The sequence below is a fragment of the Cebus imitator genome, unplaced genomic scaffold, assembly GCF_001604975.1.
Source record: "Cebus imitator isolate Cc_AM_T3 unplaced genomic scaffold, Cebus_imitator-1.0 Scaffold215, whole genome shotgun sequence".
NCBI lineage: Eukaryota > Metazoa > Chordata > Mammalia > Primates > Cebidae > Cebus > Cebus imitator.
Window position 1 is genome coordinate 2,110,469 of NW_016107530.1, and position 15,594 is coordinate 2,126,062.

The following is a 15,594-nucleotide window of genomic DNA, read 5'->3' on the forward strand; positions in this document are numbered from 1 at the left end:
TAATTTTGCCACCAGGAGGGGGAAAGAGGCTGGAGCACTAGAGGAAATAGATTTATAGTACTATTTGAGAGATTTGGAACATGCTGTGGACCCAGGGTTGTTGGTCATTTCTGCAGCAGGATGGGGATGCCTGATGTTTGAGCAAAATCTGTTATTAACATGCTAGCAAGGACTAGCTCTAGTTTAGCTGAGTGTCACTCATTTTACACAAAATTAGAATTGGCTGAGGTAAATGGGTTGCCTGAGCTCAGGAGTTTGAGACCAGCCTGGGCAGCATGGTAAAACCCTATCTCTAGTAAAACAAAAAATTAGCTGGCATGGTAGGTAGTACATGCCTCTAGTCCCAGCTACTCGGGAGGCTGAGGCAGGAGAATTATTTGAACCTGGGAGGTGGAGGTTGGAGTGAGCTGAAATCGTACCACTGCACTCCTGCCTGGGTGACAGAATGAGACTCTCGAAAAAAAAAAAAAATCAAATGCTACATTTGGCAAAATGGGAATTTCCTTGTGCATTTAGTGGGCTTGTAAGAAGCCTTGGTTTTAGAAAACTTCAAATGAGATCATAAAACTAAAGTACTAGGACAAACAGTAGGAAACAGTGCAACGAGTTCTTCTCAACCAAGTATTAAAGTATTGGAGGTGTCCTCTTGTCTTTGTTACTATGAAAGGATGCTATGGGTTGTCTGAGCAAACGGGTTGGTTTTGTTTGAGGCAGAGTGGAACATGAGATTAAAGGCTCAGTCACTGAGCCTAGCACTCATCAGGTCTTACCTTGGCTGTTCTGGCTGTGACTTGGGACTTTGTACCATGATCTGCTGTAGACACCAAAAAACCCAATGCCTAACAGTTCATGCTGGAGTCTTGGGCGTTATTGAGGGAGAATCACTTTTAGAGTTTTTTTTTTTTTTTTTGAGTTCACTCTGTCACGCAGGCTGGAGTGCAGTGGTATGTACACAGCTCACTGCAGCCTAGACCTCCTGGGCTCAAGTGATCCTCCCATCTTGGCCTCCCAAGTAGCTGGGACCACAGGTGTGCACCACCGTGCTTGGCTAATTTTTAAAAATTTTGTAGAGTTAAGGTCTCACTATGTTGCCCAGGCTGGTCTCAAACTCCTGGGCTCAGGAAATCCTCCAACCTCAGCCTCCCAACGTGCTGGGATTCCAAGTGTGAGCCCTTGTGGTTCACCAAGAGAAAAACTCTTTAATTGCTAGGAAGTTGGGATAAAGAAATTTTGCTGTGATCAAGCCATCTTCTGTGTCATAGAACCAAAATAAGACTGCCTACTCTGGAAGATGGCCTAATTTTAGTCCTGCCTCATACTATCATGGATAGTTGTTTTCCTTTCTCTAGCCGGTTTGGGCCACTGGGCGTACTGGGAGCGTTATCGCATGTTGTGCTGGGATTTTACCAAGCAGTGTTAACTTTATTTAAAGAATTCAGGCAAAAGATTAGAGAACTTAAATAGCAATTGAATATCTTTTCATTAATGTTGGTAGTATACTATAGTAACCTTAATAAAAATTAATGTGTATTTTATCAATACAGTGATAAAGCGGACCTTTGTAAACTGTCTAGCTTGTGGTGACTGATTTGAGGGTATCATGAAGCTCCCCCTCCCCCTGGATATAGTCATTCATCCTCTTCTGTCTTAAAGGGTACGTCTTTGGAAAAGTAGATGTGTTTTACGTTAGTATACACTAGAGATGGTAAACTATGCCTTGTGGGTCATACCTGGCCTGCTACCTGTGTTTGTATGGCCTGTGAGCTAAGAAAGCTTTTTACACATTTAAATGGTTGGAAAATGCAACTTCATCAGAGAACATGAACCAGAGGGGAATAAATAAATAAATGGTTTGAAAAAAATTTGAAGAATGCTATTTTTGGACACGAAAAAATTATATGAAATTCAAATTTCAAGGTAACTTTATATTGGAACACAGCCACCGCCATTCCTTTAGCTTTTGTATGCAACAGCTGCAGAGTTGGGTATTTGAGACTGATTGTATGGTCCTCCAAACTGGAACTGTTTCCATTCTGGCCTTCTACAGAAGTATTTGGACCCTGGCCTAGATAAATCCTGGCTGGTGGTTATAAATGTTATGTGAAAATGTGCACACTGCAAAATATAGGGCGATATGATTAAAATTCTTGATTTCAGCTGTTCATCATAGTTGACTTAAAGGGCAATTTAATTTACAGCAAATTCAGTTTCTCTGTGTTGAGGCTTTAGCAGCAAAATATCTTAGGAGTAATCTTGAAAGTTCATGCCCCTTAATGGACTGCTACACGGTTTACTTTCAGATTTTCCAAAATACTGAATTGGCCAGGGATTTCTTGGTCCATATGATCCCAGGGGTCAGAGGCTGAAGGTCGCCTAGGCCTGGGCAGATGCTAACAGGTACTGTGGCCTGGGCAAATCTAGCTACGTCAGTGCTCGTTTCTATTCCCTTTCCCGCAGCCCAGCAAACAACAGACTAGGCTTGAAGGGACCCGCCCTCCTCTCCCCTAATTCCTCGTGACGCCGTTACTCTCCCCGGGGCTCATCCGAGGGTATGGGACAGAAGCTACGGCCCACAGGTTGGACTAACCGAGGGCGGGGAAAGGAGGATCAGAATCGGCAGCCAATCAGGGCTCGGCACAAGCCCAGCCAATCGGGTTGGGTCAGCTGGGGCTTAGCCAATCGAGCTCGATGAGGAAGAACTGAGTCGGAGCTTGCGCCTCTCGCGTCCAGCTGTGGGTGGTGCTAGGTCAGTTCAGCCGACCGGGTTGGGGTCGTAGCTGGGCGGCTCTCTGTTTCTCGCAGAAGCCCCGGAGTATCCCGTCTAGAGGCCATGGGGAGGCAGTGGGGGTCTGCCATGAGGGCAGCAGAACAGGCGGGCTGCGTGGTGAGCGCCTCCCGGGCCAGACAACCTGAGGCAGGCCCGTGGAGCTGCAGCGGGGTGATCCTGAGTCGTAGCCCGGGCCTGGTGCTGTGCCACGGGGGCATCTTCGCCCCCTTCCTGCGAGCTGGCAGGGAGGTCCTGACAGCGGCCGGCGCCGTCTTCCTGCCTGGCGACAGTTGCAGCGATGATCTGCGCCTGCACGTGCAGTGGGCCCCAGTGGCCGCGGGTTCCTTGGGCGGCGTAGAGCGGGGTAGGCCCGGGCTGTGCACGCCCCAGTGCGCGGGCCTCGAGCCCAGCCCACCTGCCTCGTACTGCAGGCGGCTCCAGCAGCCCCCACTTCCCGCCGAGCTGCTGCTGCTGCTGAGCTGCCCGGCCTTCTGGGCCCACTTCGCGCGCCTCTTCGGGGACGAGACAGCGGAACAGTGGCGCTTCGCGAGCGTGGCGCCGGATGATGAAGTGTCGGAGGACGAGGAGGAGGATCAACTGAGATTGCTGGGCTGGTTCGCGCTGCTGGGCGTGCGGCTAGGCCAGGAGGAGGCAGAGGAGGAGCGCGGGCCGGCAGTGGCGGTGGCGCCACTCGGGGCCGTGCCCAAGGGCGCGCCGTTGCTGGTCTGCGGCTCCCCATTCGGGGCCTTCTGCCCCGACATCTTTCTCAACACGCTGAGCCGCGGGGTGCTCAGCAACGTGGCCGGCCCGCTGCTGCTCACCGACGCACGCTGCCTGCCCGGCACGGAGGGCGGCGGCGTGTTCACCGCGCGGCCTGCGGGGACGCTGGTGGCTCTGGTGGCGGCACCGCTCTGCTGGAAGTCTCGCGAATGGGTGGGCCTCACGCTGCTCTGCGCTGCTGCCCCGATCCTCCGTGCTGTCCGCGCGGCGCTCGGCCGCCTGTTCCCCAGCACCGCTGCCCTGGCCGCCCACCTGCCGCTAGAGGTGGGCGTCCCGTGGGGCCTGCCCCTCCGAGAACCCGGGCCCCCGTGGGCAGCCGCGGCTGTGTTGGTGGAGTGCGGCTCCGTATGGGGCTCTGGAGTGGCTGTGGCTCCCCGCCTTGTAGTGACCTGCCGGCACGTGTCCCCTCGGGAGGCAGCCAGGGTCCTGGTGCACTCCACGTCCCCCAAGTAAGCCAGCAAGGCAGACCCCACGTCCGCCTTTCCAGGTCTCAGGTCTGGGGGCAAGCCTTTTTGTGTCACGCGGATGCTTTGGGCGTGTAGTGGGTAGAGACCTGGAACCTTCCCCTCATTCTTTATACCCAGAATCCCTGTGGGGGAGTATCTAGGGCAAGATGTCAAGCTCCAAGCAGCTCTGGGTTTGGGTACTGTGAGACACCCTGAATCCGGAACTGGACATCTTTGAGCCCGCTTCAAAGTCTGAGTTCCTTCCGGGTAGCTTCTCTGTCTCATAGACCTGCACCCTATACCCCACTGTTCTCTGGCTCTTTGAACAGAGATCCCCTAACCTTGCAGCTTCTCTGAAAGTGTTAAAGTCCCAGAGGCCCAGGCTCATTACCTCCTGGGGTAATGAGATAGATTTGTTAATTTTAATCATCTTTTAGAGCTTAGCCAGTTCCCCTTCAGAATGAAAAACAGAATGTGGGTTTCCACCTAATCAAAATGTAGGGGGATGGCCCAGGCAGCTGTACGTGGTTCAACCCACCCTTGCAGACCAGTTATTTCCAAATCTCTTTCCTGAATCCCCAAGCTTAGCGCGGTGTGGGCAACACAGCCCAGTTTGCCATAGGTGTCCCCACTGGTGGCCTGTGGGACAGCTACGACTTTAAAGGGAAGACCAATGAAGGTTTCCCTATGGTGGTGGCCCCCCAGATTCCTCTCATTCCCCACACATTCCCCTTGCTCCTAAGGAGACCACCAGGTCTGTTGGAAGCTGCCCCTACAGAGTGTAGTGGGATACCCCTGTCTGATTTTGGGCAAGTCAGTCTGTCTAAGCTGCCTCCCTGGGAGTTGATGCCAAATGTCTTGGAACAGAGCCTGCCACGCAGTGTGCTACAGAAGTGCTAGCATCTATGTAAATAGGAACCCAAGGGGGTAAAACCCTCACCAAACTGATGGGATTGTGGGTATCAACAAGGCAGTGAAGGAAAGTGTTATGTTCGCCCTGGCTCCTCCCACTGTCTGACGTTGGGAATGTTACTCAGTGTCTCTGGGCCTCAGTTATACCACCTAAAATGGAGAGAATGCCAGTGCCCAGTTTATAGGGTCAGAGGACTAAATAAAGTGATGTCCACAAAGCATTAACACCAAACCTGACCCACAGCGCTCACTGTCCGTGTTGCTTATTGGGGTGAGGTACAGGAAGCTTTATAGAAGCAGCACAGTTTGTCAGCCACCTTTGGAGATACCACAGAATGGTGACGTGACTTGCCCAGAGTTGCCTGGCTGGTCGATTTCAGGTCTGATACCCAGATCTTGTGACTCCAAGTTCGTGACGTTCACTGTCACTCTCACCTCCTTGATTTCTCCCAACTACTGAGGGGTCAGAAAGCTAGCCTGTCATTTGTTTCCCTTACTCCCAGGAGTGTGGCCGTCTGGGGCCGTGTGGTATTTGCCACTCAGGAGACATGTCCTTATGACATAGCAGTTGTGAGCCTGGAGGAAGACCTGGAGGATGTTCCCATCCCTGTGCCCGCTGAGCACTTCCATGAAGGTAAAGGACAAAGGGCGCAGCCTGAAGGAGGGCCCCTCTGGGCTAGGGTGGGACTCAGGAAGTAGAATCTGTTGGGCATTCTCACAATGGCCAGTCCCCCGGACCAGCCCCCTCCCCACCCCAGCTGACTTACGAAGTCAGGGTGGCATTGGTCAAGGTCCTCCAAGGCCTCCCTTCTTGTGCTGGTGGGGGATGTGGAGTACCCTGTGAAGGATAAAGCACGCCCCTTCCCCGAGTGCCTGTAGCAATGTAGTGTGAGGGTGCTGGACCTTTGGGGTTTCTTAACACATCAGGCTGGTCAGAGAGGCATGTGGCATTTTCAAGGCTCCTGGGGCATGATTTGGGTAAAAGGCTTTGTGATGCTGCCACATTAAATACCAATGTCACACTCCTTGGAGGCAGTGTTATGATATGGCAATGAAGGGCCCAGAGGCTCTAGATGGGCATCTTTCCTCTGTCACTTACTAGTTCCATGTCCTTGGACAGACTAGTTAACTGTTTTCTCCCTCATTTTCCATGTCTTTGCCATGGGGCTAATACATCCTACTTCTGGGTGTTGTGAGTGCTGGGTGTGACGTTGCCTATAAAGCACTTAACCCCATGTCCTGCACTTGGAAAAGGAAGGAGATGGCTGCCTTATGGCTGTCATCACCATTTCTTTTCACCAAGAGGCTCCTTAGGAGTCCCAGGAGGAGATGGATGTGAATTCCACAAACATTTATTGAGCATGTAGCTAGGTGTTAGGAACTTCTAAAAGTCACTGCCCCATCTATCCAGGAAATGAGACTGGGGAACAGCCTGCTGCTCAGGAGAAGTGATCGTGCAGATACAGTGCTAGGAGCTCAGTGGAGTTCCCAGCCTCTTCCAGTCGGGGACCTGCCTGGGAATGCTCTCTGGAGGCAGGAGTATCTGAGCAGAAACTCGAAGGGTGGAGAGGTTTGGGATGTTTGGAGAGGGTAGGGATGGGGGTTAGGGAGTGTGAGTCCTGCTATAACACAGGTGTTCCCAGCTTCACCCTCCTTCCCTCCTTGGCAGGTGAAGCTGTGAGTGTGGTGGGCTTCGGCGTCTTTGGCCAGGCTTGCGGGCCCTCAATGACGTCAGGCATCCTGTCGGCTGTGGTGCAGGTGGATGGCACGCCTGTGATGCTGCAGACCACATGTGCTGTGCATGGTGGCTCCAGTGGGGGACCCCTCTTCTCCAACCACTCAGGGAACCTCCTTGGTAACCAGCTCCTTGGCCCCCTCCCATCCTTCCACTTGATAGAACCTCAGTCCCACCCCATGAGTGCTTGTGGCCAGCCCCAATGCACCCTCTGTCTGGGAAAATGGTGGGCATTATGAGTGAGCTAGCCAAGGTTTGCAGGTTGTTCTGCTCCTGAGGGTAGCGAGGGAGAGAGGCTGAATTGGGAGGAAAGAGATCTGGCTTCTGGTCCCTTCTCTCCCACTAATCCACTGTGTGACCTTAGGTAAGTCACTTAATCTGGTTTGATCTGTGAAATTCAGGAGTTGGATTAGTCCAAGGGTCACAGACTCAAAAGCCAACAGAGGCTGGAAAGTTAAAGCAAATGAATAAGAGAAGACCACAGGGAGGGGAGGGATCAGTGCTAGACTGGAGCGCACTCGACTCGGCTGCAGCAGACTGTGGCCATGAAGGAGGTTGGGCCTAATGTTGACTGCTATTCAGATATTTCACAAGACACGTAAATCTTAAAAAAAAAAAAAATATGTGTGGCCGTTAAATCGATCAATTTTTAAATTTTGGTGACAGGTTTTTAAAAAACAGTCTGTTATCAAAAAGAAGAAAAAATATAGCCGGGCGCGGTGGCTCAAGCCTGTAATCCCAGCACTTTGGGAGGCTGAGGCAGGTGGATCACAAGGTCAAGAGATCGAGACCATCCTGGTCAACATGATGAAACCCCGTCTCTACTAAAAATACAAAACGTTAGCTGGGCATGGTGGCACATGCCTATAATCCCAGCTACTCAGGAGGTTGAGGCAGGATAATTGCCTGAAAACCCAGGAGGCGGAGGTTGCGGTGAGCCGAGATCGCGCCATTGCACTCCAGCCTGGGTAACAAGAGTGAAACTCTGTCTCAAAAAAAAAAAAAAGAAGAAAAAATAGGAGTTCACCTAGAAACCTCCCAACTCCAGTTCAGTCTAACTCTCGCTTGTCTCCTCCTTCTCCTGTAGTGAGAAACTTTGCTTTTGCTGTCTACAATATGTTTACTTATTTGTTCCACCCTAAGTAAAGTTATATTTGCATAACTTTTGTATATCTCCTCTAAATATTTAGCACTTACAAAGAGGAAATATTAGAGCCACAGGTAATATTTAGAGCCGTAAGTCTAGGCCTGGTGTGGTAGCTCATGGCAGTAATCCCAACACTTCAGGAGGCTGAGGCAAGAGGATCACTTGAACCGGGAGTTCAAGACTAGCCTGGGCAACATAGTGAGACCCTGTCTCTATTTTTATTTTTAAAAAATTATTTTTTAAATTAAAGAAAGGAAAATATAAGTCTTGGAGAGGCCTGGCAGATACCACCTCAGCCAAGTGATTAAGGTTAACATCACAAGTACTCCCTACAGACATCAGACAGCTGATGTCCTGGGAAGGACACATGGCTTTTATGGTATTCTTCCCAATAATGCATGACCTTAAATGATTAAAAGTAATGGCAAAACAAAAGTATGACAAAAACCACAATCACTTTTGCACCAGCCCAACAGTTGTGAGAAAGCATTAGGTAGACGTCAACTGAGGGTTATTCTGTAAAATCACTGACCCGAGCTGGACATGGTAGTATGTGCCTGAAGTCCTGGCTATGCAGGAGGCTGAAGTGGGAAGATCACTTGAGCCCAGGAGTTCAAGGCTGCAGTGAACTATGGTCACTATTGCATTCCAGGCTGTGTGATAGAGTAAGACCTCATCTCAGAAATATAAATTGTATATTTATTTAAAAAAAAAAGTGAGGTATGGTGGCTTCCACTTGTAATTCTAGCACTTTTGGAGGGTGGGAGGATTGCTTGAGTCTGGGAATTCAAGACCAAGCTGGACAACCATAGTGGGGCCCCATCTCTACAAAATATTTTAGGGAGGCTGAGATGGGAGGATCACATAAGCCAAGGAGGTCAAGGTTGCAGTGAGCTATGATCCCACCACTGCACTCTAGCATGGCAATAGTGAGACCTTGGCTCCAAAACAACAACAGAAAAAGACTGTAAATAAATGAAAATAACCTGCAGTCTTAAGAATGTCAAGGCCATGAAAGATAAGGAAAGACTGAGGAACTAACCCAGATTAGAGGAGATTTGGGAGCTGTGACAGCTAAATGCAATATGGAGTCCTAGATTGGATGCTGGAACTGAAAACAGACATTAGTGGAAACGCTAGAGCAACCCATGCCAATGAGCTCTATATTTCACTTAACAGTATGTGCCAAGGTAAATTTTTTGGTTTTGATACATATTTTTTGGTGACATAAGATATGAACATAAAGGAAAGCTGGTCGAAAGGTATATAGAATTCTTCACTATTCAGGCAGAAATTATCTTTAAAAAACTACACACACGGCCGGCTGCTATGGCTCATGCCTATAATCCCAGCACTTTGGGAGGCTGAGGTGAGTGAATCACAAGGTCAGGAGTTCGAGACCATCCTTACTAACACAGTGAAACCTGCCTCTACTAAAAATACAAAAAATTAGCTGGGCGTGGCGGCAGATGCCTATAATCCCAGCTACTCGGGAGGCTGAGGCAGGAGAATTGCATAAACCTGGGAGGCAGAGGTTTTAGTGAGCCAAGATGGTGCCACTGCACTCCAGCCTGGGCGACAGAGCAAGATTCCATCTCAAAAAAAAAAAAACAACCACACATCCATGCATCAAGCAGGCCAAGCAAAACATGTCTGTGGGTCTGGTTGATTGATTTATTCATTCATTCAACAACCCTTGGTTGAGAGCTTAACATGGCGCAAGCACTGGGAGACTGACTGAATGACCAAAACCCCAAAGTCCTGCCCTCATGGAGCTGACACTAGGTGGAGAGAAAGATAACAAAATAAGTGAACTATCTAGTGTGTTAGATACTGAGAGTGTTAGGGAGAATGTAAAGCCAGGAAGGGGTGTGGGCAGCAGGTGTTCACGTCTAGAAGCTCAGCGTCTGTCACCGTGGGGGGTGGTTTCCAGCCCTAGCAGGCCCTGGGGGCTCCAGGGTGGATGGAGGTGGTTGGATGGAGATGGCTCACATCCTCTTTTGCTCTTTGACTCCTCAACAGGCATAGTCACCAGTAACACCCGGGACAATAGCACAGGGGCCACCTACCCCCACCTGAACTTCAGCATTCCCATCACGGTGCTCCAGCCCGCCCTGCAGCACTACAGCCAGACCCACGACCTGGATGGCCTCCGTGAGCTGGACCGCGCCGCTGAGCCAGTCAGGGTGGTATGGCGGCTGCAGCGGCCCCTGGCAGAGGCCCCACGGAGCAAGCTCTGAGGCTCTGTCACCTCCTCTGGAAAGAAGAGTGACCTTTTTCTGCTGTAGGAAGTGATGTTGAGGTAATTGTGGCCCCAGAATCCAGGGCCCAGCACCTGAAGGGGCCCGGGCAGCCTCTCATCTCCAGCCACTGCCTGCAGTCCTGGCTCTGGGCCCTGGGGCAAACTTCTCTTCAGCCCCCTGGGTCCTTAATCTGGCAGCCTGTTTTGGGGTGCTTTCTTGAGCCCCCAGTTCTCTGTCCCCTAGCACTAGACTAAGCTTGTTTTTCCTTCTGGGGAGCCCACTCCAACTGCACAGACATTCTGGGCCTGATAGGTAGATGCTGGCCAGAAGGCAGGCCTGTGCCTGGTTTTGCATCTGTTCCCCTGAGGGCCACCGGCCTCCTGGAGCTTCACTGGGGCTTTGGCTCCCATCTGCCTCACAGTCAGAGTCAAGGCTGACAGAGGACTCAGGAGAAACCCTGCTCTGAAGACCAGAGACAGAAGGGACGGAAACAGGAGTGCCTCCTGCTGTGCCAGGCCTGTGGGCAGTGCAGGCGGGTCCCTGAAGGTCAGCACTCTTGGGTGTTCAGGGACCCTCTGACACTGTGCCTTCGTTTTCCAGCCCACAGCCTGGGTCTCAGGGATCTTGAGGGGTAGAAGATGTGTGGTTGGGGCTTAGGAATAAACGTGATCTATTGATAAACCTCTATATATCAAATTCTTTTTTTCAGGGGTGGAATTGGGAATAGGCAAGTGCCAGGCAAAGAAACACATTCTTTCCTTTTTTTTTTTTTTTTTTTAATAAACGTGATCTATTGATAAACCTCTATATATCAAATTCTTTTTTTCAGGGGTGGAATTGGGAATAGGCAAGTGCCAGGCAAAGAAACACATTCTTTCCTTTTTTTTTTTTTTTTTTTAAGGGCTGTGGTCTTGCTCTCTCACCAGGCTGGAGTGCAGTGGTGCAGTGATAGCTCACTGCAGCCTCAGCCTCCTGAGTAACTGGGACTACAGTTGCACACCACCAGACCTGGCTACTTTTTGATCTTTTTGTAGAAATGGGTTATTGCTTTGTTGCCCATGCTGGTCTCAGCCTCCTGGTTTCAAGCAATCCTCCTGCCTCAGCTTCCCAAAGTGCTGGGATTACAGGTGTAAGCCACTGTGCCCGTCCCAGAAATGTACGCTTTCTGTGCTATTTTCTCAGCAGGGTTGGTGCTCATGGTTGGTGCTCTCCTGCCAGGCTGGCCCTCATAGCTGGTCATGTGTCAGTCAGAGCTGGATGGGGCTTGCAGGTCCTAGAAGGTGGTGGTCTTGGCCTGGCAGCAGGTGCTTAAGTAATGCCTGGGGTGGGTGGGAGCTGGGGAGTTCAAGGGTGAATGAGGCCAGGGCAACCCCCAGGAGCCGAGTCCAACTCTGAGTCAGGAATGTGCAGTGTGCCCAGGACCCTGCATGTGCAGGCCCTCAAGAATGATCTCCACTGGCAGGCTGAAAGCCCTGTGAGGGGCGGCTGGGGGCAGAGCCCACGCAGGGAGCATGCCTAGGAGTCCTTTGCTTCCAACACCTGTGTGCTGAGTGCCAATGCTGGGTGTGGTGATACGATATATATTGGTTTCCATCCAGGGTTCCTGACTCGTAACTCCCATAGCCCTTGTTCTAGTAGTTGGCTAGAATATTGGCTATGTTAGGGCTCAGGGGCAGGCCTCTGACCTCTGGCCGTCCCTTCACTAATGTTCGCCCACCTGTTTACGGTGGGTCCTAAAGACCTTCCCATGAGAGGGTCCCAGTCTTGGGGGAAGGAATGCTGATGTCGTGAGGTCAGGGTTCAGAGAGCTTCCAGATAGCTGAACACTCGGCGGTTCCTGGAGTGTGGGGTGCCCAGGGAGGGTATGGAAGCTCCGCACCACTTCCCCTTCCCTTGTACCTTGCCTTATGTGCGTCTCTTCATCTGTGCCCTTTGCGATATCCTTTATAATAAACTGGTAACCATAAGTAAGGGGTGTCTGAGTTCTGTGATCCACTCAAGCAAATTAAACCCAAAGAGGAGGCTGTGGGAACCTCAACTTGAAACCAGTTGGTCAGAAGTTCTGGAGACCCAGACTTGTGCCTAGTGTGGTTGAGGGGGGCAGTCTTGGAGACTGAATCCTCAACCTGTGGGATTTGACAATGTCTCTGGGTAGATAGTGTTGGAACTGAATTAAAGGACACCCAGCTGGTGTTCACTGCTTGTTGGTGGGGAAACCCCACACACATTTAGGCACTGAAGTCTTCTGTGTTGATTGTGATGGCCTAAGAGTAGAGGAAGAACAATTTGAGCAGAGTTTTTCCTAAAACACAGGGCAATCACAGACCACTCCTGGGATGGTTGTTTTTCCCTTTATAGATGAGGAATGGGTCCAGAGGGCATGGCTAGTTTAAGAGAAGTTCTACAGTAAGTTAAAGGTAGCAGAGCCCTAGATCTGAGAAGCAGGGGATTTATTCTAGCACATGTGGGCACTGGTATGGTTTGGCTGTCTCCTCACCCAAATCTCACTGTGGATTGTAACTCCCAGAATTCCCACATCGTGGGAGGAACCCAGTGGGAGGTAATTGAATCATGGGGCTGGGTTTTCCCTGTGCTGCTCTTGTGATAGTATGTCTCACAGATGTGATGGTTTTAAAAGCGGGAGCTTCCCTGCACAAGCGCTCTCTCTCTTTCCTTGCTGCCATTTATGTAAGACGTGACTTGCTCATCCTTGCCTTCCACCATGATTGGGAGGCCTCTGCAGCCATGTGGAACTGTAAGCCCATTAAGCCTCTTTTTCCTCCCGGTCTCAGGTATGTCTTTATCAGCAGCGTGAAAACAGACCAATACAGGTACCAAGGCACCCACAGGCTCCTCTGGGGAGGCTGATGTGTCAGCCTGTTAGTGCAATGAGCAGGGAAGCTCTGTCCAGGGAAGAATATGTCTGGGGGCCCAGCAGGGGTGGGTCAGGTAAGGCTTCGTTAAGGTGATTCAGACTCTGAACCATGAAAAGAGAGTTCAGTTTACTAAGTGGACTGGAAACAGGGAGAGTGTTCCAGGCTGAGAGGGGCAGAAGCTGGGACAAGGAAGGTGTGGCACAACTTGCTTGTTTTACGAGTGCTAAGTGGAGAGAAAACTGGAAAAGTGCAAGGCAGGCCCAGGGACCAGCTACAATGACCTTGGTGAGAGAGAAGATGGCTGAGGCAGGACTGGTGGGCTTGGGGAGATCAAGTGACAACACAGGAGGTAGAACTGACGAGCTCCCTAATTTGAGACCAGGTGCTGTGTCTCACGCATGTAATCCCAGCACGTTGGGAGGCTTGAACCCGGGAGTTTGAGACCAGCCTAGGCAACATAGCAAGACCTTGTCTCTTCAAAAAAATATATAAAAAATTAGCCAGGTATGGTGGTGCACACCTGTGGTTCCAGCTACTTGGGAGGCTGAGGCGGGAGGATGGCTTGAACATGGGAGTTTGAGGCTGCAGTGAGCTATGATCATGCCACTGCGCTCCAGCCAGGGTGACAGGGAGACCCTGTCTCTAAAAAAGAAAAAAATCTAATTTGGGACCATGCGTGGCACCCACTTGCCATGTCCTATTAGCCTGGTCCCTGGATGCCTACGTGGAGGAAGACAGCCTCATTAACCAGTCCACTGGCCTGGAACTGACGCCCTAGCGAGAAACACACTTCTGTTGTATTTGAGCCATTACATTTGGAGTCTGTTGGTCATAGCAGCAGAACTTACCTTCACTGATATCTGGGAGCTCTATACCAAACCATGTGTTGGGGGGGAGAAGAAGAAACGAGGATATTCCTCTCTTCTTTGAAGCTTACAAATTTAGCTGGAAATACATATGGAAAAGGAGAACATTTACCGGACTCTTCAGATCTAAGAGTTGCCTGTTCTTTAAGTGGGGATACTGCCTCTGTTTCTTTGGGCTCCTGAGGTGACCCCAGTAGCTTGGAGCTCCCCCAGCCCTGGGAGCCAGCAGAAAAGCCACCTGTTTTCTGGAAGGAAGTGCCCTCAGGCCTGGCTGAGCTCATTACAGCAGACAGCCTCTTAGATTCTGTCATGTTAGACAATCTGCCTGCTGTCCCCACTAACCATGAAAGTTCCATGGAATGGACTCGCCACTGTTTCAGCATCCTAACCACCACACTTTCCTGCTACCTCTGGCACTTGGAAATTGAGAGACAAAAGCCCTTTGTTAGGCAGCAAGCTTTGATTATCAGTTCCAAAGCTATGGGCACTGCTGGGTGGGACCAGAGGAGTGGTGTGTAGTGAGCTGCCTGGAAGGGTTGCATGAGACCCTGTATGGAGGTGTCTTTTCATTGGAGTTGTCTTCTGGTTACCAAGAAAGCATTGAGTGATAGAAAAACTCCTTGATTTTCATGGTTGGTTACTTTGTAGTAGGTCTTATGGGCGGGGAGGTGGGGGGGGGCGGGAATGAGGGGGTGGGCGGGGGAGGGAGGTGGAAAAGAAATATTTTCATGCTTTGGGACAGGTCCTTAGAGATGGGCCACAGTAGCCCTGACATGCCCCAGCCCAGTGTTGGACCATCTTGCATCTCTCTTCTCCCTTCCAGCTTTTCCTTTGTCCTGCTCTTTCTGGAGTCCCCTCCTTGCATCCTGCCGGCTGGAATCCCCTTCATCCTTGCACACCTAGCTCCTACACAAAGCCTTCCATGACCTCCCCAAGCCCCAGGGCCAATTCCCTGCACTGGGCAGGCTGTAGCCTCTTTGTGTCACATGTTACTGGGTACATGCCCAGTAAATTTCCCACAGCTGAGATTGTGCTTTTCCTGAGCAGTGCCCCCTGCTCCTTAGGGATGATGCCCGCTGAGGGGTTTCTTGGCTTTAAGGTCATGGTTCAGGCCAGGCATAGTGGCTCACACCTATAATCCCAGCACTTTAGGAGGCCGAGGTGGGCAGATCACTTGAGGCCAGGAGTTCGAGACCAGCCTGGCCAACATGGTGAAACCCTGTCTCTACTATAGCCAGGCGTGGTGGCAGGTGCCTGTAATTCCAGTTGCTTGGGAGGCTGAGGCATGAGACTCGCTTGAGCCTGGAAGGTGGAGGTTGCAGTGAGCCGAGACTGTGCCACTGCTCTCCAGCCTGGGCAACAGAGTGAGATTCTTTCCCCCTATCCCCAAAAAAGGGGTCATAGTTCAGACCTCCATTGTAGGCCCACCCCCCTGATTTACTAGCTGAGGGAACTTGCCTAAATTCTTTAGCCTATGGGAGCCTAAATTTCCTCATTTGCAAAATGGGGATTAATAAAACTCACCTTGTAGGACTTTTATGGAAAAAAAACAAACAAAACAATTTGAGAAGGCATTCAAAGAACTTAGTTCCTGATCAGCAAATATTAGCTTATTGTTTTTCGAGACTATGAGTAAGATTTTTCATCAGAAATAAATCATTCTGGTTGCTTGGGCAAACTAATCTGCAATATAAAATATCTATAATAAATGGTTGCTGTGTATTCATCGCTACTGTGTGCCAGGCACCATACTAAAACAGTTTATATAAATGATCTACATTGAGTCTTTTGTTGCCCAGGCTGGCTGGAGTGCATGGCATGA

General features: G+C 50.6%; 1 protein-coding gene across 1 annotated transcript; it reads left to right on the top strand.

Moving 5' to 3' along the window:
* Positions 1 to 2,549: 2,549 nt before the first annotated feature.
* Positions 2,550 to 10,717, top strand: TYSND1 (trypsin like peroxisomal matrix peptidase 1). Its single transcript, XM_017548882.2, has 4 exons — positions 2,550 to 3,996; positions 5,409 to 5,539; positions 6,575 to 6,760; positions 9,810 to 10,717. Exons 1-4 carry the CDS (start codon positions 2,831 to 2,833, stop codon positions 10,025 to 10,027), a joined length of 1,701 nt encoding a protein of 566 aa, XP_017404371.1. The 5' UTR covers positions 2,550 to 2,830; the 3' UTR covers positions 10,028 to 10,717.
* Positions 10,718 to 15,594: the final 4,877 nt, after the last annotated feature.